Source organism: Procambarus clarkii, chromosome 44, assembly GCF_040958095.1.
Source record: "Procambarus clarkii isolate CNS0578487 chromosome 44, FALCON_Pclarkii_2.0, whole genome shotgun sequence".
NCBI classification, from domain to species: domain Eukaryota; kingdom Metazoa; phylum Arthropoda; class Malacostraca; order Decapoda; family Cambaridae; genus Procambarus; species Procambarus clarkii.
The window spans coordinates 21,113,503-21,140,430 of record NC_091193.1 but is presented as its reverse complement, the minus strand read 5'-3'; the positions used below and the strand labels follow the sequence as shown (position 1 = coordinate 21,140,430).

Sequence of the window (26,928 nt, the reverse complement as noted above, 5' to 3'; positions counted from 1 at the left end):
ACCGTGTGGATGGCAGGCACACTACACCACTACACTACACTACCGTTCGCAGGCACTTTCCTTGTTGTAGCTGGCTGGGTAGTGGGTGACTTAGTGTATTGGTCAACATTAAAACACCGTAAAAGACAATTTCCTGTTCATCGGCCTCGATGGGCTCGCACGTTTCTAGTTTGGCAAAACCGTTGCAGTTTTTACTGAGGATAGAGTGAGAGAACGCGAGACGCCCTCCGTGTTGCCTAAGATGTATCGGTGATGGTGATTGTTGAGCACTATCACCGGTACATCCGATTGTTGATAGTGTTGTGCCCAGGCTTGCCAGTCTTTGTCGCCTGGAATAACGTACCCTTATGCGTGACGGATGGGTCTCTTTGTTTTTGTACACTTATGAAGGTAAAAAGAGATCACTAACGTGCACTGTGTGTGTGTGTGTGTGTGTGTGTGTGTGTGTGTGTGTGTGTGTGTGTGTGTGTGTGTGTGAGAGATGAGTACTGGACTCTTAACACAGGTCCTCCTCACCTTGAGCTTGTGGGATGAGCTGGACAGGTGACCTTTGAATCTCGGCAGACTATCCAGGGATTGTCTCGTGTGGGGAGGGAGGGAGGGAGGGAGGGAGGGAAGGACAGTCCCCTGTATATACACTGCACTGAAATTAAAATTTGTGTACGGTGTGTGTGTGGCCCAGCTGCTTGTTTAAGTTGTGTATATTAGGCTATAGCAACTGTGATTTACATAGTTGCACGAGTCGAACGATAACAGTTGTGTTGAAGGCTTGGTGAGGACAGTTTGGTAGGCGAGCCTCGTCCATGGCGTGACTGGGTGCTACTGGGCCAGTGAGGGAGGGGGGCTGTGGAGGATAAGATTCCAGTGGGGCGGGCGAGGCCTGGTGGTGGGGGTGTAGTCTTTGCCCTGGTGTGTATTGTGATGGTTTGAGGCCAGAGACAGAGGTGTAAGGAAGATCAACTTGCGGGGCTACCCTACCGTAGAGCATGTAGGTAGAGGCAGGCGTGCGTGGCTAGACGCCACCAGGCAGGTAGGCAAGGTGCATGTAAACATTGAGGGGCAGGGAACATTTGGCCAGGTGTGTTTATGCTGGCTCCAGTGCTCGACAAGTGATAAATAAAGCCGAGGTAACGTTACCACCAGTCGTAACTGAACACCTTATTTGCTCTCCAGTTTGTGTGGTCACTTGATCGTTGTGATGTATAAACCAGAGGAACTTTATGATAATTAGACTGTAAAGTAGTAGTCAGACCAGTATTGGACACGTCCCAAAATGTGCTAGGTAACCTGTAGCTTACTCTTGCCTGGTAAGTTGACGGAGTGACCGGTGAAGGAGCAGCGGGATGACCAGCCGTGGTGAAGATAGGTAAGGTGGAGGGAGGGAGGAGCGGCGGGGAGGGATAGAGGGGGGGGGGGGGGGGGTCGGCGGGGACGGAGGGTCGACGCGACACGACCACTGGCCAGGTTCACTGCCCCAGGACTGCCCCTCCATCCACCCCCACCGCCCCCACCTCTGGCAGGAACCACTGCCACACACCTCATTTTCACCCAACTTCATTATAGACATCAACATCTCCCCTCGCTACTTCCTTCAACCGTCCATAAACTACATGTGAGATTTTCCCGAGAGGTTCAGCTTCATACAGTAGAGGGAAGTTGTAGAGTTGTGCAGGTGGCCTCACTCTCCTGCTGCTGCTTGTGGAAGGTGTTGGGTGGCGCTCAGGTGCGGGCGTGTCTCCGGGCACTTGAGGAGACTGGTATTGGGAACAGGTGTAGTCTTTAACTTTTCGGGGCTGTCACTGCGGCTCCTTCACAGTCACATGGGGTTTTCTCATACATACATACATACACACACACGTAGGGACCTCGCGGCTGAGTGGATCACTCTCTGGGGTCGTAGTCCTAAGGGCCAGGGTTCGATCTCCAGTAGAGGCAGAAACAAATGGATAGTTTCTTTCACCCCTGGTGCCTAGCAGTAAATAGGTACCTTGGAGTTAGACAAATGCTACGGGCTGCTTCCTGGAGATGTGTGTGTGTTGGAGAGAAATATATATATATAATAAACGTTGTATAGAGGAAAAATAAATTGGTTAGAAAGGCGGAATCCAAGAGCTAATAACTCGATTCTGCAGATACAAATAGTAAATACACGCGCGCACTCGTGTATGTGGAAGATTAGGGGGGAGGGGGGGGAGTGGTGTATTGTCTCCCCCAGGTCCTTCAAGTTGACTTGTATATACTAGCGAGTGACCGGCCGTCTGTGTCATTAGTGAAGGGCGTCACGTTCCTAGAGAGAGCCCAGGCAAGTTGCTCCCAAGTGCTGTCCTGACTTAGTGGGCTAGAGGGAGGGGGGGGGGGCATATTAGGGGCGACATGAGGACACCAGGATCGTGTGGATGGGGGGGGGGAGGGTGTGGTAACAGGGCACACTTACTGACAGACGTGCATGCTTCCTCACGTGCCCAGACCTGCAGGCGTGTTAAATGTCGTAAGAAGCTGTATGTATTTATATTGTCTTGTTACAGCCGCCTGTTCTTGTAGCAACCAATGCTTGGATCATTTGGTCAGCACACTGAATTTAGAATAAGTACAGGAACGATTTTACAACTGAAGGGTAAGTCTTCATTTAAATTTTTCCAACACGGGTAAATCTGGATAAACAGTTGTATTAAAATCTTTATTAGACGGAACATAGTTAGCGCTTGCGGACGAGCACCACAGGATCCCTGCATGCTTGTTATGTATTATAATTACTGTACCAGCGTGGTGCCCCATGTGGAGAGGAAGTGAATCTTCAGATAGACGCAATACACTGGACTACAGGTGCCTCGTACTCAACCCTGGCCGCACTCGTGAAAATCAAGGCTGATTCACATGTTGAATTGAATCTGGTAACTAATGCAAAAGAGCCGATTTACTGTGAATCCTGTAGTCGGCAGCAAAGGTGTGTAGAGAAGTCACATATAAACGAATAGCAGTGCTACAGTATAATTTTCAAATCCCACAATATTCATGCTTCTGATACTGCGCCAGTGGGCCCAGCCTTTGGTTGAAAGTGGAGTCTTTGAATATTTTGTCTGGAACACCCGGAGATGTTACGGAGATGGGCGCCATGTGACACAAGTAGGAAAGTCTCCTGACAGTCCACAAGTGGGAATGTAAAGGCATAAGAGGAGATGGTGTCTTCAAAGGCGTTGTGGTCGGTGTCTGGAGAGTTGTGCACGAGTAAGGTGGCAGAGTTTATGTGTGTGGTATATGGTGACCCGTGTCTTGTGTTCATGGTGGTGAGGGTCAACATTGTCAGTCGTGTCCTCGGCACACTCCTTCGTCCTGGGAACCCCAGTAATCTTACTCTAGATAAAACAGTTGACCAGACCACACACTAGAAGGTGAAGAGACGACGACGTTTCGGTCCGTCCTGGACCATTCTCCACAATCGACTCGAGAATGGTCCAGGACGGACCGAAACGTCGTCGTCCCTTCACCTTCTAGTGTGTGGTCTGGTCAACATACTTCAGCCACGTTATTGTGACTCCTCGCCTGCATATAGATAAAACAGGTTTTGTAAGACTTTGTCACATTTTATACTGAATATGTAATGTTGCTTTTTGTATACAGTATTTATAATGATAGTACTGGACACGTTGAGGATGATATAAGAGAGTGAAGGTGGACGTGTCCCCTACAGCCTCCACCGGGTGAGCTGGACACATGGACGTGCCCACACATGCGCGGGGGATGATTACATTCTTCAGGCAATGTCTTCATTCACCCCCTGTCTCCACACACTGAACCTTCCTGATAGATATATATGACCCAATAAGGCAGGAGGCTACGGGCTCACTATAGCCTGTGCTACATGGACATTTCGTTCCGAGTTCTTAAATCTAAAACAGCAGAAACAACAGGAGGCAGCAGTCTCATAGTTGAAGACTGGCTATGGTATCCTTAAGCAAGGGCAGCGCCTCAGCCTTCAAGCCAACTTTCACCCCCATAGCTTGAACTTTCGTGTGTGTACAAGATGTTAAGAAGGTGATCCCTGTTAGGGTGATAATGTTGGGTTGACGATGTGGGATTTTATAGAAATTTTAATGATGGTTTAGGAGGATGGTTCATCAGAAATTCTCTGAAGAATTTGCCATGAAGCAGTAACATCGTGTCGGTGGAAATATGGAACTACGGAATCTAAACAATTTCAGAAAGACTGTTATTAGTTTCTTCCCAGTCGCAGGTTGTCTTAGGTCCCTGCTGTATCCCTGGATACCATCACGCCGGTAGTGAGTGTTGTCGTCGTCCGACACTGGGTGTGTGGAGGTGTCGTCGTCCGACACTGGGTGTGTGGAGGTGTCGTCGTCCGACACTGGGTGTGTGGAGGTGTCGTCGTCCGACACTGGGTGTGTGGAGGTGTCGTCGTCCGACACTGGGTGTGTGGAGGTGTCGTCGTCCGACACTGGGTGTGTGGAGGTGTCGTCGTCCGACACTGGGTGTGTGGAGGTGTCGTCGTCCGACACTGGGTGTGTGGAGGTGTCGTCGTCCGACACTGGGTGTGTGGAGGTGTCGTCGTCCGACACTGGGTGTGTGGAGGTGTCGTCGTCCGACACTGGGTGTGTGGAGGTGTCGTCGTCCGACACTGGGTGTGTGGAGGTGTCGTCGTCCGACACTGGGTGTGTGGAGGTGTCGTCGTCCGACACAGTTTCCTCAAATAGTTAAGTACATGAAGGATGTGCTCCGGTGCGGGAGTGACCGCCGGTGTTCCTGTGGGCCGGACACCCTCATCTTATCGACGAGGCCTTATACTCCTCCCACTGATTTTTGTAATATTGTTATAAATACTTTATTTTGTTTTCACCGCCGAGAGATCGCACCGTCACGATGCCAGGCAAATTCATTCTAAACCAATCAATTGCATTTGCTTCAATTGAATTCTTATCAGCCACTGGTCGAACTATTCTTGCAGCTTGTCAGCGTGTAGATTTTTGAAGTGATCCACCGCGTCTGTCCTCGTTAGGTTCGTAAACCAAACTGTATTGTAGTTATTAGATGCCAGTGACCCGTCTGACACGACACCGGTGAAAGTATTGATCTATGTTGATACCTGGCTAATACCTGGTTGATGGGGTTCTGGGAGTTCTTCTACTCCCCAAGCCCGGCCCGAGGCCAGACTTGACTTGTGAGAGTTTGGTCCACCAGGCTGTTGCTTGGAGCGGCCCGCAGGCCCACATACCCACCACAGCCCGGTTGGTCCGGCACTCCTTGGAGGAATAAATCTAGTTTCCTCTTGAAGATGTCCACGGTATGTGTAAGCATTGATTGATAAGGAGGTATGAAATGCCATCTGGTTGCTCGTTGACGTATATTATGAAGATAAAGCCTTTGTGGTAATCTTATTAGTGACTATCATCTGATGCTTTGTTACTCCATTATTCATTGGTTGGAATTATCCTGTCGCAAAGGTCTGCTTCTGTGTCTCCTGGAACTACTTTTATGTTGACACGTACGTGTGTGTGTGGGGGGGGGGGGGGGGAGGGGGGGTTGTGACCCGGAAAATTGGTGACATTGTTTTTAATATCCTACTTTCTCTGTGGTTCCTGTCTTCACTCACTCTCACGGGAGAGCACTGTGAAAGCGAGCACCGTAGGGGAGGATGAGGGGTGACGAATCAGCGGGAGTGGTGATATGAGTGACTGTACTTTCCCTGGTCATGACGTCTGGAGGAAATGCCCAGATATCTTGTGGCGTCATTTTCCTTCCCTCTTGCCCTAATGGTGGTGGTGGAGGGGGGGGGGAGGATAGTATTTAGTGTCTAGACTTGTCTAGACACGTCTAAAGACTCCCACCACTGCGTTATTGTTACCTAACCAATCACCCCTCCCCTTCAGGTCCCTGTAGTCAGTGTTTGGCAAGCACCATTGGTCATGCGAATAAGACCTAAATTGTGGGTGTTACTCTGGGGCGAGCGCGCCACCCACCATGGGTGTTACTCCGAGGCGGGCCACTTTCATCCTGAGATTTGTCTAAATCAGTGTTAACAGTTGCTAGAGTGGTGACCTTTCGCCTCTGTGGACAGTCCTAATCACAGTCTTGAGAGTACTAACCCTGGCTCCCTCTTGATACCTCTTGATACTCAAGCAGCCTTGACTAACTTGTAAAGTAGTAGTTTTAACCTAACAAAACAAAAAAATAACGGACTGAAGACCTTGGGTATTGGGCTGAAATAAGCTAGGCATTTCAGCCCCTTGTTGTCCGCCAGTGGTTTTAAGCGTGTACTGGACGGACAAACTGTGTATAATCCAGCCCTGTGCAGAATTTTATAATGTTATGGAATGCGAATTTGAAAGTTTGTGTTATACATTTTTCATTTCTTTATTATGCACCCCCATACCCATCCCGTGGGCGGTGGTGGGAAAGGGTTAGAGAGGAACATAATGGGTTCAGGAACTGAAGCCCGCAGTGTGTTTAGCTAAGCAAGTGACATTACGAGTGAAGTGACATTACGTGACGCGTTTGTTGATATTCGTGAAGTGATGTGTATTAGCGCCATGACGATACTCGACCCGTCTAAATAATGTTTGGACCAATTATTATGTTGAGAGGCGTCAGGTTGTCCATAGTGACGAAGAGTGGTATTTATATAGTTGGGGGCGGGGGGTTCTTGTTGTACTGATACACAGCCTACGGTACTGTGTCACACCCTCTTCTGTGTCACACCCTCAGCCACACCTTAAACAACACCCTGGCGTCCCCTTCTACATTATGCTTGCTAAATGTATTGGCGATTTCAGATTTTTTTAAGTAAGGGTGTAATATAATCGAAAGAATTGTTAAAGATGTATTTTACCTTGAACTTTGATGACCAAAGGATTTGGTAAGGAGGAAGAGGGGTGGGGGGGGGGGTTGATACACTAGAAATACAGCATCATTAAACCTTGAGTTATGTATAGAACACATGAACCATGGGTTCTATGAAGGCACGTTAGGCGCGCTGGCATTTGTCGCAGTCGATAATTTAAAAGTGACTAGTTTTGTGCGAAAAGCTTCATTAAAATATCCAATCCCGCGCCCCCCCCCTTTATCCTAGTGGGGGGAGGGGGGTTGGGTGGGCGTGTGGCGGAGGGCAGACAGAGGGGCGTCAGTGTCCCAGAGAATAAACAGGTCCTCTGCGGCCGGGGAAGACGCCTTCTTGCCCCGCCTGTGTGTGTCTGTGTCTCTCTCCATCACTCCCACTCCCTCCAGGAAAAGTGTTTTAATGTCTGTTCTCTTTTTAAAGGCTTCTGATTTGTTAGTGGTAAACAAAGGATGCTGCCACGTTCCAGGAATGTGAATTAGTTGAGTCCGTAGAGACTATACACTCGAGGGATGCTGCTGCTTTCGGTTGATATAGTTGGCGTATTGTGCGAGTGGTGAATAAGAACAGATCTGGCGGAAATAGTGGTTGCGATAGAGGGGGATAGATGGATAGATTCACCTCCTCCACCACTCGCTCCTCGCTAGTCCACACGCTGTGTGCGCTTCACCACCACGCGGATTTCTCGTTCCTGTGAAAACTGGCGCCTCCACCTGCTGTGAAAATTGGTGCTCCTAACTGTGACTCCTCTTTCCTCCACCTGCTCTCCACTCTGACCCGTCGCCCCTCCACACTGTGGCGTTGAGGAGCTCCTGAGTGCACCTCACACATCTAGACCGTCCTACCTCGGCTCATAGTTCAAAGTTAATGAAAGTGTAGTGAGAGAGACGCGCCCTGGTGTGTTGTAATTCACCCGTGCCTCTCTAGGTACTAGTGGCCCCTTTTTATTTGAATTTGTCTGTGAGACCAGAATGGGAATGTCCGAGCAATTGGCGTGACTAGCACGGGGGCCCGTCCCTGGTGGTGTGGAGACGGGGGAGGAGTCGCAGAAGAGGGTAGCAGCGACGGAGCGACAGGTGAAAGAGGTAGGCGAGCTGTGCGCCCATGCCCGCGGCTGGTGTCTCACGCTGCCCATCATGGACTTCTGGCAACACTTCTTCGGCTTCTCTCACGAGAATAACAACGTGCCCGTCCACCCGACTCCTGCAGGTGAGTACACTCCACGCCTCGGGTTGCTTCTCCTCCTGTCTTGTTCGAAGGCTAGACGGAATCATCCTCAGCCTAGTCCCATGGATGAGGCTAGGCTGAATCATCCTCAGCCTAGTCCCATGGCTGAGGCTAGGCTGAATCATCCTCAGCCTAGGCCCATGGCTGAGGCTAGACTCTTGTTGGTGCCCCTTGGCTGAGGACTAGACTAGACTAGGCTGTATGGGAAGATGCAATATGGAAGATTGGAGCTCGGTTGCCATAGTTTAAATTTTGCCCCGAATAGGGGCAAAATTTAAAAAAAAACTCCCCCAATATGAAGAAAATCCGCTGGGTTGTTCATCCTGTCACTTGTACCCAAACACAGCTGGGACTTGCTTAACTGTCTCAAGTGAACAGCTCCTCAAACAAGAGCCATAGTCTTGTGGCGACAGAATATACTAAGAAAAGATGACTAAAGTTTAATCTCGAGAATTGCGAATATATCTAATGAAAATACTTCAGACAATTAGATGTAGATTATATTTAAAAGGCCTGGAGTAAAGGGGGAGTTGTGACTGAAATGTTCAAATGAATAGTTTAATATTAGAATATAAATTGTTCTGAAATACCTGCCCATTATAGTACATTATATTAAAATTTTAATAGTTTAGATTTAGCCAAGAAATAGGTAACGCTCTTGAAACTGGGATGCTATGTAGTCTGTTGCCAATTTATATAATAGGCAGAGTGAACGGAAAGTTTTCAGCATCGGCTTAGCAAGTTGGCTACACGAGTGGGCGTAATTGGGTATGTAGCTCTCCTAACCTACCAAAGGACCTAAAACAGAAAACGGGACACTACGTCACTTTCGCCAGCCGCTTCCATTTTCAAGTACGACAATTTTTTGCCTTGTGTAACGCCTACGCGCGAAAAGCGACGTTCTCTGCAAGATGACAGGATGCAGACCCATTACAATAATACTAATTATTATTATTATTTATTATTTCATAGAGAGTAATGAGGGTTTCTGGCACTACAGGAACTTGTCTGATAGTTTTATTTGAGTTCATCATAATTCTGCGCCTTTAATGTCGGCTAAGAGCACGTGTACTCACCTAGTTGTGCTTGCGGGGGTTGAGCTCTGGCTCTTTGGTCCCGCCTCTCAACCGTAAATCAACAGGTGTACAGGTTCCTGAGCCTATTGGGCTCTTATCATATCTACACTTGAAACTGTGTATGGAGTCAGCCTCCACCATATCACTTCCTAATGCATTCCATTTGTGAACCACTCTGACACTAAAAAAAGGTTTTTCTAATATCTCTGTGGCTCATGTGGGCACTCAGTTTCCACCTGTGTCCCCTAGTGCGTGTTCCCCTTGTGTTAAATAGCCTGTCTTTATCTACTTACTCTTCTGTCTTCCAGCGAAGTGAGGTTTAATTCCCGTAGTCTCTCCTCGTAGCTCATACCTCTCAGCTCGGGTACTAGTCTGGTGGCAAACCTTTAAACCTTTTCCAGTTTAGTCTTATCCTTGACTGTGTGTGTGTGTGTGTGTGTTGGGGGGGGGGTGCGCATGTTGAGGTGGTTAAGGTGGTAAATAAACCAGGGGGAGGTGCAGGGTTGACCTGGGGTTAGTGTGGTCGGGTGCTTCACCCCTCGGGTCGTGTACTCCTGTGTGTGGTGGCAGGAACGCTGCTCTTCCTCCACTTGAATTACTTTATAGCAATTAAACGAGCCTTTTTCGTGATAAGCCGCCAGAGACGGTTATCTTGAGATGATTTCGGGGCTTTTTAGTGTCCCCGCGGCCCGGTCCTCGACCAAGCCTCCACCCCCAGGAAGCAGCCCGTGACAGCTGACTAACACCCAGGTACCTATTTTACTGCTAGGTAACAGGGGCATAGGGTGAAAGAAACTCTGCCCATTGTTTCTCGCCGGCGCCAGGGATCGAACCCAAGACTACAGGATTACAAGTCCAGCGTGCTGTCCGCTCGGCCGACTGGCTCCCATGGTATTAACGTGTGCCAATCCTCATAGCACACGTTATTTTTTCCTTCTCTCATGGCCGGGGTTCCTTTCCTGTGTCCATTACGTGCTTCTCTAACCCTTTCCTCCACCGCCCACGGGATGGGTGTATGGGGTCCACCACCGCCCACGGAATGGGTGTATTGGGGTCCACCACCGCCCACGGGATGGGTGTATGGGGTCCACCACCGCCCACGGGATGGGTGTATGGGGTCCACCACCGCCCACGGGATGGGTGTATGGGGTCCACCACCGCTCACGGGATGGGTGTATTGGGGTCCACCACCGCTCACGGGATGGGTGTATGGGGTCCACCACCGCTCACGGGATGGGTGTATTGGGTCCACCACCGCTCACGGGATGGGTGTATTGGGGTCCACCACCGCTCACGGGATGGGTGTATTGGGGTCCACCACCGCTCACGGGATGGGTGTATTGGGTCCACCACCGCTCACGGGATGGGTGTATTGGGTCCACCACCGCTCACGGGATGGGTGTATTGGGTCCACCACCGCTCACGGGATGGGTGTATTGGGTCCACCACCGCTCACGGGATGGGTGTATTGGGTCCACCACCGCTCACGGGATGGGTGTATGGGGTCCACCACCGCTCACGGGATGGGTGTATGGGGTCCACCACCGCTCACGGGATGGGTGTATTGGGTCCACCACCGCTCACGGGATGGGTGTATTGGGTCCACCACCGCTCACGGGATGGGTGTATGGGGTCCACCACCGCTCACGGGATGGGTGTATTGGGTCCACCACCGCTCACGGGATGGGTGTATTGGGTCCACCACCGCTCACGGGATGGGTGTATTGGGTCCACCACCGCTCACGGGATGGGTGTATTGGGTCCACCACCGCTCACGGGATGGGTGTATTGGGTCCACCACCGCTCACGGGATGGGTGTATGGGGTCCACCACCGCTCACGGGATGGGTGTATTGGGTCCACCACCGCTCACGGGATGGGTGTATTGGGTCCACCACCGCTCACGGGATGGGTGTATGGGGTCCACCACCGCTCACGGGATGGGTGTATTGGGTCCACCACCGCTCACGGGATGGGTGTATTGGGTCCACCACCGCTCACGGGATGGGTGTATTGGGTCCACCACCGCTCACGGGATGGGTGTATAATACACGAACTAAACTTAAAATAACGATCTGCTAAAAGATGTGCTGGTATCTTTGATAGTCGCTATTTTATTATTTTTGTTTAGCTTTATATTTCTTTCCCTTTGATTCCGGATCACGCCTGCTCATTCACTCGTGTGAGTGAGGGCAGCGAGGTGTGGCACTCTGGCCCCACGCTGGGAGGTCTCGCGGCTGAGTGGACAGCGCTCGGGGATCGTAGTTATAGTGGCATGAGTTCGATTCCCGGCCGAGGCGGAAACAAATCAGCAGTTTTTCACCCCTTATCAACTCCTCCTTTTCTGCTTCTTTATCATACTTGCAGTAGTTTTGAGAGGGGGGGGGGAGGAGGCTCGCTCCCAGAGCTGAGCCGCACTTAGCCAGCCCATCCGCCTGTTTTTTTTAGCACTTCTAGGAAGGATGAGGACCATAGTACGTATACCGACATACACGCATGCATTTCTATATAGTACGTGTGTGTGCTATATTTGTTAGTTTTTTAGCTTCATTGTTTAGAACTCTACAAAGAGTATAGTACAAAGTTATACGATGCAATTGCTTCGTAGGTCAATGTTTGTATTATGGTGCAGAGTGTTACACACAGTACTAATATATATATATATATATATATATATATATATATATATATATATATATATATATATATATATATATATATATATATATATATATATATATGTCGTACCTAGTAGCCAGAACTCACTTCTCAGCCTACTATGCAAGGCCCGATTTGCCTAATAAGCCTAGTTTTCATGAATTAATGTTTTTTCGACTACCTAACCTACCTAACCTAACCTAACCTAACGTTTTCGGCTACCTAACCTAACCTAACCTATAAAGATAGGTTAGGTTAGGTAGGGTTGGTTAGGTTCGGTCATATATCTACGTTAACTTTAACTCCAATAAAAAAAAATTGACCTCATACATAATGAAATGGGTAGCTTTATCATTTCATAGGAAAAAAATTATAGAAAATATATTAATTCAGTAAAACTTGGCTTATTAGGCAAATCGGGCCTTGCATAGTAGGCTGAGAAGTGAGTTCTGGCTACTAGGTACGACATATATATATATATATATATAATATATATATATATATATATATATATATATATATATATATATATATAATATATATATATATATGTCGTACCTAGTAGCCAGAACTCACTTTTTGGCCTACTATTCAAGGCCCGATTTGTCTAATAAGCCAAGTTTTCCTGAATTAATATATTTTTTCTAATTTTTTTCTTATGAAATTATAAAGCTACCCATTTCATTATGTATGAGGTCAATTTTTTTTTTATTGGAGTTAAAATTAACGTAGATATATGACCGAACCTAACCAACCCTACCTAACCTAACCTATCTTTATAGGTTAGGTTAGGTAGCCGGAAAGTTAGGTTAGGTTAGGTTAGGTTAGGTAGGTTAGGTAGTCGAAAAAGCATTAATTCATGAAAACTTGGCTTATTAGGCAAATTGGGCCTTGCATAGTAGGCTGAGAAGTGCGTTCTGGCTACTAGGTACGACATATATATATATATATATATATATATATATATATATATATATATGTAGGAGGATGGGTTGCCTTAGCCCCCATCACCACATTTGGGTACACGGGCGGATCTCGCTCACACCTTGAGTGAGGCTACACACTAATCGTCCAGCAACAATGGTTTAAATACTAATTACTTTCATGGTCTTTTCTGACCACTAACTTCCTAACTGGTTTAATGAACAGAGTTTGTTACACAAGGACCGTCCTAGGTGTTAAGTATTTTGGTGTACAGGAGTTAACCACTGTTAACTTTGTATCTCTGGTGTTAGCGATTTAATTGTATCCACTTGAAAATCTTTTAACCTTTACGATTCCTGTTATTGCTTTTCCCTTATGGTGTAGATTTCTCATGGTCTCCCCCCCCCCCAGCCTTACACTTATTCGGATTGAAGTTTAAGAGCCATTACCATGTCCACTCCTGGAGTTTGTCGAGGTATTCTTGTAACCTGCCGGCCTCATTGGGTTTTTAGATTCCTCATTAACGTTGTGCTCTCTACAAATACACACATGTACGACCTCACTCCTCATGTTGGTCATTCACACCAGTTAGGAAGAGTAATAACCATATGATTTTCACAATCGACTTGAGAATGGTCCAGGACGGACCGAAACGTCGTCGTCCCTTCACTTTCTAGTGTGTGGTCTGGTCATCAGTGATCGAACTTTGTGGCGGGGGGGGGGGGGGAGGAGGCCATCTTGTTACATTCCTCCAGTTGGCAATTATATCTCTGAATGTGTTTTGTCCTCCTGGTTCCTCATTATTCAGTTCAGTCTTCTCAGTTATCCCAGTTTTCTTTTCCATCTTGTACACCAGCCATTTAATGAGGAACAGTCTCAAATGAACAAATCCACAAGGGCCGTGACGAGGATTCAAACCTACGTCCGAGATCGTCCCAGACGCTGCCTTAATCGACTGAGCTACATGGCAAGAAGAGTTGAAACCAGAAGTTGTACCTAACTTGGATCCTGCAGCCTCTCCGAGACACAAACCAGGGTTTTACACAACTCCCCCCATGCACTCGAGCTATGTCAACAGTCTCAAATGCTTTTTGTGACAATCTAGTAGGTGCTGGGGGGGGGGGGAGGGAGCAGGGTTGTTGGTGATGGTAATATATGTAGTTGGAGTTTATCATTGTTGTGATTGATTGATTGATGAAGATTAAGCCACCCAAGAGGTGGCACGGGCATGAATAGCCCGTAAGTGGTGGCCCTTTCGAGCCATTACCAGTATCAAAAGATGATACTGGAGATCTGTGGAGGCGCAACTGCACCCTGCGTGACGGGAGATGTCTCCCGGACCAAGTGGTGACCAAATGGTGGGACGATCATTGTTGTTGTATCTGACGCTGGAGTTGGTGCAACTGGAGACCAAGCAAACTGTTAATGCCTGTGTTTGCATACTCGTTCAGCACCAGAGCCACACGTGCCTCCCCCCCCCCCCCTGGGTGTTGGCAGTGTTGGGGGAAGCACTAGGGGGGGGAGGGGGGGAGGTGGGGGTGGAGATGAGGGTGAAGGGCGTTGTGGGCTCCGGTGAGGGAGGTGGGGGGGGGGGTGAGGGCCACACAGGAGGCCAGGTCTGTGTGTCAAGGTCTCAAGGCCAGGATTGGCTCAGTGTGTATCCTAGTGACTCGTCTCAAGGAGAGTCAAGTTCCTGCTCCAGTCAAGATGTGAGTGTGACACACGTCGCACGCCAAACACAATATATATGTGTGTGTATGTATATATATATATATATATATATATATATATATATATATATATATATATATATATATATATATATATATATATATAATATATATATATAATAATATATAATATATAATTTATGCGAACAAGCCTGAATGGTCCCCAGGACAATATGCAACTGAAAACTGGGGTGTGAGTTTTCAGTTATATATAATTTATATTTAAGAGTTGTTACATGTTGTAAAGCCAGAAGCACTCGTAGCGTTTTGGTCAGGGACACTAACTAGTCCATCTCCCTGCGGCTTTTAAGTCACCGGTCAGGGTTAGTGTCGCTAAGACAAGATCTGTTGATACATACGGGGCAGCTTCTGTGTTATACTCGCACAAGTATATGCTGCCCGTCACGTCTGATGCCGTACGGTATCCTGCAGCTCTAGTTTACAACCATGTTTCGAAACTGATACTTACCTGTTTACAGTTCTGACTAAAACATTCCCAATTTGTATACATTGTTTGGTTTTAATTGTGTGGGGTGTATTGGGCATCCTATTTCATCCTCTTTGTTGTATCATCGTGTATCTTCCGTGCTTCAGTAACATCTCCCTCTTGACTCTTCACCAGTGTACAGACTTGAAAGTAAGTTTTGTTAATATCTTCACAAGGAAGACTTCACGCCTAGAATGAACTTGTTTAAGATTCGCTACTTGGAACAAAAAGTTCCAAGTAGCACGGGCTATGGTGAGCCCGTAGTACATTGAACTTGTGCTTCTTTGTATACTTTCAAGGGTGGGGATGGGAGGGGGTTGGGGGTAGTAAGTCCTATTGGACGGCGGCCAAAACCCAACTGCACTATCCTGAAGAATTCTAAGTCTATTAAAGACACTATAACGCTGAAGAATAACATTACATGTCTTACCCTTTTAGCCTCGGAGTTTAAACTTGTTTCCGTACTAATCATTAACTCACTTTTTCTGCATTTAGATTGGCAAGACCTGGTATATTGAGAGGTCTTGAATTGATATTTACTTGTCATTTCCTTGGCCCCAAATGTTACTTAGTGTCTGCATTAAATTCGTCATAAATTCATCCATTTTAATGTCTCTATATAGTCTTCTAGCTAATTTGAGGCATAAAGGTAATTTATATCGTTCCTTGGTATCGGGAAAATATGTTGAGGTTAATGTGCAATCATGTGCCTTAGGAAGTTAATCATGTGCCTAGGTCGTTTATATTAGCTAGGCCACGACTAGGGTTGACAAGAGGTCTGGGAGTACCCCCCTAGGGCACTCCAGGGCTTTTCCTGCCTGACATTGCTGCATGTAGACTGACCCTATATCCTTTGAAATAGTCGAGCCGTTTCCAATTTTAAGATGTCTTCTCCAGTTCTAATTAGTCTAATCATACTTTCGTAAGGTGTAGTATGACGGTTTTACGCATTGTGTATTGTCTAAGATTACTTAATGTTGGAGCGCCGCCGTGTGAGCAGGTGGCCAGGACGGATGGAATGAGGAGTTGTATCTACCGTTGAACCGTCTCTCACAGGATGCCTCTGGAGCCAACACTTGTAACTTTCCAGGTTGACTGCACTCAGGAATGACGACATGGAGCTCAGGGAGAACTAGCTGAACTCGCACCTCGTATCACTTTAGTTAAAAGGCTTCACATAGAGCAGCAATCAGGATGCAGTTTTAGCCATACACATGCACCTGGTTTGGATAAGTTCTGGGCTTCTCTGACGGCTCTACGAGTGGAAGGAAGGGCTGTCACAACCGCTGGCGAAGGTCAATACAGCAGTGACCCTTCTCCGCTATCTGCTACGCTCTATAGCCCATCATGTGGCGGCGACCTCTCCGTAGGGTGCAGTCGCACCTCCAAGATCTCCAGTATCAGCTAATGATACTGGTAATGGCTCCAAAGGGCCACCACTTACGGGCTATTCATGTCCGTGCCACCTTTTGGGTGGCTTACTCTTCATCAATCAATCAGTATAACTAGACATAAGGCACCAACCATGATACCTGGTTGATGGGGTTCTGGGAGTTGTTCTACTCCCCAAGCCCGGCCCGAGGCCACGCTTGACTTGAGAGTTTCAGATGATCTGAACTGCCCATGTGATCCCCGATCCTTAGATACCCTACACGAGGTACTTGTGTTCTCAGATAAAGGTGATAACCTAATGCTCAGTGCACGGCACAGCACTGCTCAGCACAGCAGCCATGAGGGTACAAGTCTAGCTGAGAACACCATTCTCTCATACATAGTGTTATATAATCTGCTTCTGTTATACCTGAATGGCAGGTTTGGTAATTCAATACCCCGCGACTTTTATTAATGGGGTTTTAATGCTTACGAATGACATTTTGACAATGACAATAACAAATCCATAAGGACCGTGACGAGGATTCGAACCTATTTTTTCAATGATGATATTCTTCAAGACGCTAGTGCTCTCTAGAGTGGAATATTGCTACACAATGACAGCCCCTTTCATAGCTGGAGAAATTGCTGACCTAGGAGAGCGTGCAGAGATCCTTTACTGCTAGAATCCACTCGGTAAAACATCTAAACTACTGGGACCGATTCAAATGCCTAGATCTGTGTTCTCTTGAGCGCAGGCGGGAGAGATACATATTACTGTATATACATACGTGGAAAATAGTAGAGGGGCTGATCCTAAACTTGCACACAGAAATAACATCACATTGAGACCAGGAGGCATGGCAGGATGTGCAGAATACCCCCGTTGAAGAGCAGAGGTGCAACAGGTACTCTGAGAGAGAACTATCAACATCAGAGGTCCGAGACTGTTCAACACGCCTCCACTACACATAAGGGACATAACTGGCAGTGTTCTGGACAGTAACTGGCACAGTGTTCAAGAAAGAACTGGATAAGCACCTACAAAGGATACCTTATCAACCAGGCTGTGACTCATACGTCAGGCTGCGAGCAGCCGCGTCCAACAACCTGGTTGACCAGTCCAGCAACGGGGAGGCCTGGTCGACGACCGGGCCGCGGGGACGCTAAGCCCCGACAACACCTCAAGGTAAGGTAACCAAGGTATGTGTGTGAACCGGAGAAGTCGATGCGGTAGTGACAACTGACCCTAGTGTAAGCCAAATTATACATTCTGTGGGTGGTGAGAGTAGTGACTGAGGCAGAGTAGAGGTGAAGGCAGCGTTGGTAAGGCGAGCCTAGGAAACCTGCACCACAGGTCTTGGCTGCTGCTTCGTATTGACACACATTCTCGCTCCGGTAAATAATAGTGACGCGGCGCTTCTTTTGTGCGGGTATTTGGGGGTGTGTGAGGCCGTGTGCAGCTCTGGTGCACCCGCCTGCTATCACCGCCTTCACCAGTTGGGGAGTTGGTACCCGTGTTGTTCTGCTGGTGTCCGCCTCTGCCACTAGCTACGAGATCTCTGTCACTAGATCTCTGATCTGTCACTAGTAGAGATAACGCTATGCGTTATATCTACTCCCATGTCTGACCTTGTATGCTTCATGAAGTAGTCTACCTTATTCTCCAGTGTGTAAGGATCTTCTCACTCCTACTGGCCTGCTTGATACCTGCTTGATGGGGTTCCGAGAACTTCATTACTTTGCATTTGTCTGCGTTGACGTTCAGTAGCCATTTTTTTCAGCTTTTGAAAAGTTTTTTATTGTGGAATATCAGACGCAATCACCTTCTCGATAAGTCTTGTTTAGCTTCGCTTAATCCGCAATCATTGATATCAAGGAGACAATTTAGTGAGACATTTGGAACACTGGAAGAGAGGATGGAGGAAGAGCTCCAGTATCGACCCTACCTCCAGTCTTCCTTGAAGAGGATCCAGGGGTCAGTGTCCTTAGACCCACCTGATTGACAGTCCGATCGACCAGACTGTTGGTTGCACAGCTCGGTAGCTCACTCTTTGAAAGTGCGTGTATCAAGCTTCTTGATGAACACGAGTCTGTTAGTAATATTGCATTAGATGTGTTTATTTTTTTGCTTTCACATAATGTTGGTTCTCTTTCCTGCGAGGCGTTTAAGTGCCATATTGTGCCAATTATCTAGAGGCACTGTCTTAAGTTTGTATTAACCAGCTGTTCTTGCAGGCGTATTTCTGTCAGGTCTTAGGATATATACTTCTTCCCAGTGAATAATTATTAGAATTGACTTCTCAGAATTCTGGAAGTCCTTAAGACGTGCGTAGATCTGTTGTCTAGTATATCCGAACTTCGATTAAATTGTGGTCTGAGATGTATGTGAATACATTCATATTATGTTTACCATTGCGAGAATAAGGTGTAATGATACCGGCTTGATGGGGTTCTGGGAGTTCTTCTCCCTAAGCCCGGCCCGAGGCCAGGCTTGACTCTACTGGTTGCCTGACCAGGTTGTCTGACATTCGGGTTGACTGGCTTCTGAATGTCTTCTGGTTGGCACTACTATTTACTGGTTTGTGAAATTTGTCATGTCTTATTAAGCCGTTTGTATGAGACGTTTCCGTTATTACTTCCTGTCGTAACAGTGCTCGACCTGTTTCCCGTTTTAAGCGGCAAACTGAAGTCATCAAACAAGAATTTTGGAGTCGGGTTGATGCAAGAATCAAGAGCGACGACCTTGATTCTTGCAGTGTCGGCGCTCGATCCCGGATGGTGGTGGCGGTGGAGGTGGTTGGGCAGCGGTCCTTCACCCCGCCCTTGTATGCTTGTCAAGACCTGTTATAATCATACGTGCCTCGCGCTTTCTTCTGATAATTACCTGATAGCTTTCCCCTAGAGTTGCATCGGCCGTCTGTCAAATTCTGAAGACTTTCTGATTTTATTGCAAGGACACGAACTAATATTTTCAATTTGACTCCCAACACTTCCAGCATGTTATACTGTTGTGGAGCTTGGTGCAGAGAGTGAGGTGATATTCTGGGCACGATGACCTGCCAAAGTTAGTCTCTTGTGAGGGCTTCCAGGAAGACACTGAAGCCTCGCCAGCGTCCTCACCAACTTGCCTCTTGGCCATCTGTCTCCAACTCACTCTCTCCCTCACCCCAACCATCCAGCACTCGTTTCCAAGTTGCAGAATACTAATATCGTTGGTTAATAAATATATTTAATTGTATTTCGTAATATTTGTGAATGTTTCTAAGTTATTGTGCATTAAACAGGTATTTCTTCCACAGGTACGTTGTAGATGTAGTGGTACCAGGGTCCCGGTAGGACTGGCAATTCCCGGTAAGTACTTTGGTCCCGGTTCTTGTAATGAGGGTGCCAGCTGGGCCGGTCCTTGCGGCGACGGTGCCAGCTGAAATCAATAGTAATACGAACACAATATAACGTACTGTGTGTGTAAAGTGTTCGTACAGTAATACGAACACACATGTGGTACACCGTCCATCTCCCTTCCCCCTCCCCCTCCTAGTTTGTATCCTGGCTGTACTCTGCTCTGGTACAAGGAGCCAACGCCTTCACTAGTCTCTGCACGAGGCGGGTTCACTACAACTATTAACTTCCCCGCGTCCTGCCAGAGTGAGTGTTGCACGAGTCGAATAAGAACACTGAAAATTGAATGAGTGAAGGACAGACGGACCTCTCGTGTCGAGTGAATTAAGTTATTATTGTCCACATTAATGTCTCGAGTCCTTTCCCGTCTCCAGTTGCAAGTGGTTTTTTTTATTGCAAGTGCTTGCAATTTTCTCGCGACCTTGACCTTTGAGTGTCATCCGGAGTCATTCATAGAGAAAGTGGGGGAGGGGGGACCACCTCGTACTCGGGTCGTGTTAAGGGAAGTGACCCCGACTCTGGTCGTGTTAGTCTGACCTTCCATTTACGTCCTAAAAGTCGTCTATAGTATATAGACGACTTATATATAGTATATATATAAAAGACGGTTTAGTAGCTTGGGGGATACACTCCTTGAGCTTTGCAGTGTGACTGGTGGATGTGTGGGGATTTTCGTAAGGGGGTGGATTCGGCCCCTTGTGAAGTTGGATAATGGAAATTTACATTCTGGGGGCTCCAAAAAGCGTAAAATGGCACCATCTGATGGTTAGTGAAGATAGTGTGTAGTGAGAAATGTTGTTGTTTTTAGATTAAGCTACTCAGAACAAAATGTCCATGTAGCACGGGCTATGGTGAGCCCGTAAAGTGAGAAATGCCAGGCTCCACCATTGAGTGCGTGCGTGCGTACACGTGCAAGTAGCACGGACTCACTATAGCCCGTGCTACTTGCAACGTTTTGTTCACAGTTGCTGAAACTAAAACAACAACAACAACAACTTGATGGCTCACTTGCCAGCATCGTCACGTTAAGGTATGGTTGCTGTGTTAACGATTATCGGAGGTAATGAAACTTTACCTTCTTAATACAATCTTGTTTCAACTACAGAACAACTATTTTCGTATATCTGAACTGTATAATAATGCATAATGTGTGTACTTGATAGTTACATAGTATTGCTGTTAAATAAATGAAGCAGCAAGCAGTGTACGTACAGATATAATAAACTGAATGGAGTAACCGGCGGGGTCCGGGTCTCTCATCCCTCCTCTCTTCTCCCCCCCCCCCTTCCCCCCATCACCTCTAATGACCAAAGTTGTTAACCAGGTCAATCTGTTTTAGAGGTTCCGGAAGCCTTTCCTTGTGTGGTAACCCTGGCAAGGGTCGTGGTGTGGGCGCCCTCGTGGCCTGGTGTGTGTTGTTATTTGCTTAGCTAAACGAACTAGAGGGTTCAGTTCCTGAACTGATTGTGCCTCTGTAATCCTTTACACCACCGCCCACGGGATGGGTATGGGGTGCATAATGAAGAAAGGAATTGAATTGTGTGTGTCTACCGGCGTCTTGAACACGTTAAGATGTGTTGCATGCGGGCCTCGTGTTTACACAGCTAATGCGCCCGCATGCGCCTCCTGTCTCTGCCTCTTCTCGCCTCCCTCTCTGACGGTAAATGTGTCAGTCACGTGGGGACAGGTGTAACACACAAGCCATGCTCGCAAAATAGCATTTGTTTGTGCACCGTAGATTTTGTTTTGACTGGTAAATACAGCATAGTTTACGCTCCTAACCCCATTTTCTGCAGCACGAACTGCGTGACAGTCGCTGGTGTTGTGGACAGGAGTCGCTGTGTCCTCCTCGGAACACTGGCCATTTGTAACGTTCCCGCCACCGCTCACAAGATGGATATGGGGCTCCTAAAGAAACTAATCTCCTTGAGCGAAGCTTGCGTCCTCTGATGACCCTGAGGATAGTCCAAGCGGCATTGAGCGCCTTCCTTTGGCCAAAGAATAATGGGGTGTTCTATTCTTTTTAGTATAGGATCTATTTGGTTAGAAAACCGTGTTTTATCAGGCTGACTGGTGTGTGGGGTAAGATTGTGGGGAGGGAAGAATTGTGCGGTGCTTATCAAAGTTCACTAGCCAAGGGTGAGGCTGCCCTGCGGTCACCCAACCAGTTACTGTCAGTGTGTGTCTAAGCTGTGTTAATCAGCAAAGAGGATGCTAATTGATCAGCAAAGAGGCGGCCTGGTCGACGACCGGGCCGCAGGGACGCTAAGCCCCTAAATCATCTCAAGGTAAGATAAGGTAATCGTGGTGATATGAGAGTAGCAGCAGCAGCCCCTCGCTGTTCTTCAGTTCTCTCTGTTCTTACTAGCACTCCTGGTACTTCCTGCCATCACCATAGTTCCTCATAGTGATGAGTGGTCTAAAATTCATTGAGAACATGGTAGTGTCATTGTTAGTGGTGGTGGTAATGGTGGTGATGGAGCAGGTCTCACCTCACCTGCTGCACTGTACCCCAGTTGTGCTCGTCTAGTATGCATATTTAATACTGATGTCTCCCAGACCCATGAACGGTCCACATCTTGCAATCAGTGTGAATACCCACTCAGCATCACTCCCTAAACCTCGCTGTGCTTATTAAGTTTATGATGGTCCTTGAAACGCTTGGCATTCTGTGCGCGAGCTTGGTTGTAGCAGCAGCAGCAACACCAGCAGCAGCAGCAGCAGCAGGAGGAGGATGGATCAGGGTGAAGTGTTGATGGTGTGGTAATCTCCAGATAACAGGTGTACCCTTGCCAAGTGAAGCGGCCGATTATCTCAGTACTGTGGTTAAGACGATCTTGACTCACGGCAGCTTTGTGTGAGCCGCCAGCTGTGACGTGGTGTAACCGCCCGGGGTGTGGAAGCCATCACCCGCCAGGCCACGTTGGTCACTGTTTGGCTTGTCCTGCACGACTGCTTGCAGGAGCAATAACCCCCCACACTCCGAGGCGTCAACACTTCCACAAGTCTGAGCCTAACACCACCACGCTGCCCTATACTGGAATTTGTTCAAATTTGCCACCTATTTACAACTAGGTGAACAGTGGCAGTTGGTGAAAGGTAACTTGCCCAATCATTTCTGTCCCGCCTGGAAATAGAATCCTGGACCTGCGATTGTGTGGAGAACAAAGCCAACTGTACTGAGAGACCCGTACATTGTGTAACATCTCATTGTCTACACTACTATTGAAACAATCGAGCGATCCCATATCTATATGATCTTTGGGAACCTGTTTGATGTGGTCCAACACCACCCATCACCACCACCCATCACCACCACCCACCACCACCACCCACCACCACCACCCACCACCATCACCCACCACCATCACCCACCACCATCACCCACCACCATCACCCACCACCATCACCCACCACCATCACCCACCACCATCACCCACCACCATCACCCACCACCATCACCCACCACCATCACCCACCACCATCACCCACCACCATCACCCACCACCCCACCACCACCCACCACCCCACCACCACCCCACCACCACCCACCACCACCCACCACCACCCCACCTGAAACATGACAGATGTGTGATGCCATCAGAGGACGTCAGCTAAGCACTGTTAGAGAAAAGTTCTGACGTAATCAGTAGTGTAAAGCGTTGTCCACATTCACAAACTGGGGGTTTAGTGGCTGCATTAACAAGCATTTGTCCTTTGTTTATGAGATTGAGTGCACGGCCCCTCACAAGCGCTACACCTTTGCACTTGATGCACCACCAGACACTTAAACAAGTTCTTGCAAGTAGTGCTGGACCAACTAGGCTGTAGTGGGCATGTGGGCCTGCGGGCAACAGCCTGTTGGACCAAGTTATCACTAGTCAAGCCTGGCCTCGGGCCGGGCTCGGGGTAGAACTACTCCAGACACCTTCTCTAGGTTGTTGTTGTTAAAGATTCGCTACCTGGAACAAAAAGTTGCAAGTAGCATGGGCTATGGTGAGCCCGTAGGGCCCTCTCCAGGTGTGCCTCGGGTAGCACCGACTAGTGCGGCGGCTGGCTGCATACTCCATCTCCGACTTGGTTCCTGATATTATCTTCGCTTATCAACTTCAGACTATCATAATGTTCGTTGCTTTTAATTAACTCGATTTTCCTGCCGTATCTCGTCTCTTGTTTTCCGCGCGCGCGCGCTCATTGTGCTTGGCGATGATGGAGTGTTGCTGTTGAGAACTGTTAGTGTTTACAGTGCAAGTTGCTATTATTCTACCTCGTCACACGTCTCTTGCAACAATGTCCCGAATGTTCAGATGTTCAGAGAAGCTGCTTCCAACTGCCCCTTTAAGCCAAATGTCTATGATGCACCGCCTCCACGTGTCTGACCCCGTCACTGTGGGGAACCTTCTGTAGTTTTCTTTCCGTTTAGGAGTGCTGAGCGAGAGCTAGCAAGCTTTGAATGTGTTGTGACTTGAATAATACAGAGTATTCCACACTCTGGCTTGACTGCCGCACCTTGTATTTCTGTTGGTGGTGCTCGTGGTGGTATTCCAGCTGCGGCTACAGAAACACAGGTTGAGATGAGAGTAAGAGCTGCCTTAACATATCCCATATCGACGGTCATATATGATCGTAACATATCATATATGTTGATCGTAACATAATATCATACACATCATATGTTAACATATATAATGTGTCAGTGAGGCAGTGGTAGTTAGGGCAACTACCCTAACTGTTAGGGTAGTTAGCAAGCAGCCTTGTTAACTAGGTCACTCGGGGTCACCTCCCACGGTGTGCCGGAGCCGTGATGCTGGACCCTGCTCCATCACCCAAGTGTTTTTGCCAACACACTACCCACTACAGGTGCTCATGCTGGACATGTTGTTATAGATTAAGCTACTCGGAACAAGTTCCAAGTAGCACGGGCTATGGTGAGCCCGTAACTTACCTGGCACAGGAGCGGAAGCAGGTGTGTTCTTATGAGTGTATTACCAACTGGTAATACATGTTATAACCAGGATAGTTTGGGCGCCGCAGCTGAGTGGTTATGGAATGACCCACAAAGCCAGCTCCTGGTCATCACCATGAGGGCAGTCCTACACCTGGATTGTCTTGTCGGCGGTGGTTGATTCCTTGGGACAAGGAGTGGACGTACCCGACCCCCCCGAGGTCAGTTCTGGTGTGTGTACTGGATGTTGCATGACAGAAACCTATGAAGGGTTGTTGTTGTTCCATGGGGGTTAAGGCAGCTCCCGGGGTGGTGACCAGTAGAAGGATCAGGATTCGTGAAGGATTATTCATTCATAAGTTACCTGGCGCCGTAGCAGCCAGGTTATTTGCGCAGTGTAAAAGTAGTCATTTAACTTTCTTAAGTTGTGTTTACAACTTTCTACTTTCGTCAATTAGCAGTCAACTGTGTAGCCCACAGTTGTGGGGGATGCTGCAAGTATACCTGGGTGGTCCTGGGTTCGATCCCAGGCGCCGGCGAGAAGCAATGGGCAGAGTTTTTCACCCTATGCCTCTGTTACCTAGCAGTAAAATAGGTACCTGGGTGTTAGTCAGCTGTCACGGGCTGCTTTCTGGGGGTGGAGGCCTGGTCGAGGACCGGGCCGCGGGGACACTAAAAAAAGCCCCGAAGTCATCTCAAGATACCAAGTAAACCAGGGGATGCTGTTAGTATTCTTTGTAAACCAGGGGATGCTGCTAGGAGTCTCGTTGTAAACCATATTCGATGTGATTTGTAATAGAACCATTATTTTAATTGATATTGATTTTTTAAATGCATTGTAACTTGTAATGTTTTCATTGATATACCGTGTACAGGGGGACACAGTGCCCACGTATTTAGCTTCGTTATCCTAATGGTATTTGTAACGGATAAGATCCAGATTTCTTCATTCATTAAGGCAATTGCAGTGAAAAATTGTCAGCTGATAAGAGTGATAAGTGACTTACATTTGACACGATTATAAGTGCCACCCGCAGGCGAAGCGCCCCCTTGCCTCGCCTGCGGGTGGCACCGTTACCCCGTCGCCTGCGGGTGGCACCGTTACCCCGTCGCCTGCGGGTGGCACCGTCACCCCGTCGCCTGCGGGTGGCACCGTCACCCCGTCGCCTGCTTGTCTTCTCTGGCTAAGGAGGAGCTCACGAGGCCATGACGCGCAGGAGTCCTTTCTGGGTCTTCATAGACTGGCGCAGCTACTGAAGATTCCTCGGTCACTGCGGCACTCAGCGGTCACTGCGCAGGGTAGCTGACTACCTTGGGATTAACGCTGCCTCTACCTTTATTACATGTCATCTGGAGAGTAAAGTGATTCTGGTATCCTGAGTAGTGAACGTCTTCCCGGACTCTTCCTGCCCATCAGCCACGTCTCAGGAGGTCAACATCTGTGCGGAAGCCTAAGAGTCATGGTAAAGACTACCTGGCTTTGCTGGATTACAATCTTCCAACAGTTTCAGGTTAATGATCGTCGTCTTTGTGGGGTTTTCTTCTCTTGCGGCCTCGCAAGAGAAGAAAAGCCCTGGGTTTTCCAGGGTTCGGATTGATCGAAGCCCAAAAATACTGGCTTCGATCAATCAAAATTCTACCTTCCTGTGAGTGACGAAGTGTCGCTGGTGCTGTCCACGGTTTGTCAGTCTGCTTGACGCGTGAACCGTTTGGAAATATGGGCAGGTTTGCTTTTCACACTGGAGTTAAATGAATGACAGCTTTGACGGAAAATTTTTCCCTGATGACGCAAGCATTATACAAGATCCCCCTAGCAACCATTACACATTCCTGCGGGTAGTATTGCTCCCATGACCGAACTTAACTACGACCCTATAAACGATAATACTCGGGAATCAAAGAGATGAACTGTAAAATAAAGGGATAGAGTTGGGCCATATGTTGGGAAATGTTGTTGGGATTGATGGGAAATGACTCGATTGTCAGTGTGTAAGGCTCTTCTTGTCAAGAGTTCCTTCACCAAAAAACTTGAAATTAAGCCCTAAATCGTCTTCGTCGATTAGGTAATACGAATGTGCTAGTAATGGGACGTTATTAAAACGATTGTATCGATTATTCAAAACCTGAGTGATCAGTAGTGACCCGTTGCATAATTCTTGCCTGAGAAACAAGATGGATCAATGCAAATACCAAAACGTTGCTCATTGCAGTGCAACACAGGCTGCTGGGTCGTGGCCAAGGGAAAGTATTGAGTAGTCCTTGATC

The 26,928-nt window shown here is 47.8% G+C and overlaps 1 protein-coding gene across 8 annotated transcripts in view; it reads left to right on the top strand.

Moving 5' to 3' along the window:
• Nucleotides 1-26,928, top strand: part of trc (Serine/threonine-protein kinase tricornered) — a 148,026-nt gene that overhangs the window by 81,522 nt on the left and 39,576 nt on the right. For 2 of the 8 annotated variants that reach the window (XM_045725793.2, XM_045725792.2), the window contains exons 1-2: nucleotides 7,268-8,053; nucleotides 19,619-19,670. The exons of 3 other annotated variants lie outside the window; for them this stretch is intronic. In XM_045725793.2, the coding sequence (XP_045581749.1) occupies nucleotides 7,949-8,053; nucleotides 19,619-19,670 (157 nt within the window). In that variant the 5' untranslated portion in view covers nucleotides 7,268-7,948. Of the gene's footprint in view, nucleotides 1-7,267; nucleotides 8,054-19,618; nucleotides 19,671-26,928 lie in introns of those variants that run through there. 3 more of the 8 variants (XM_069300780.1, XM_069300782.1, XM_045725797.2) reach the window with 2 other exon arrangements.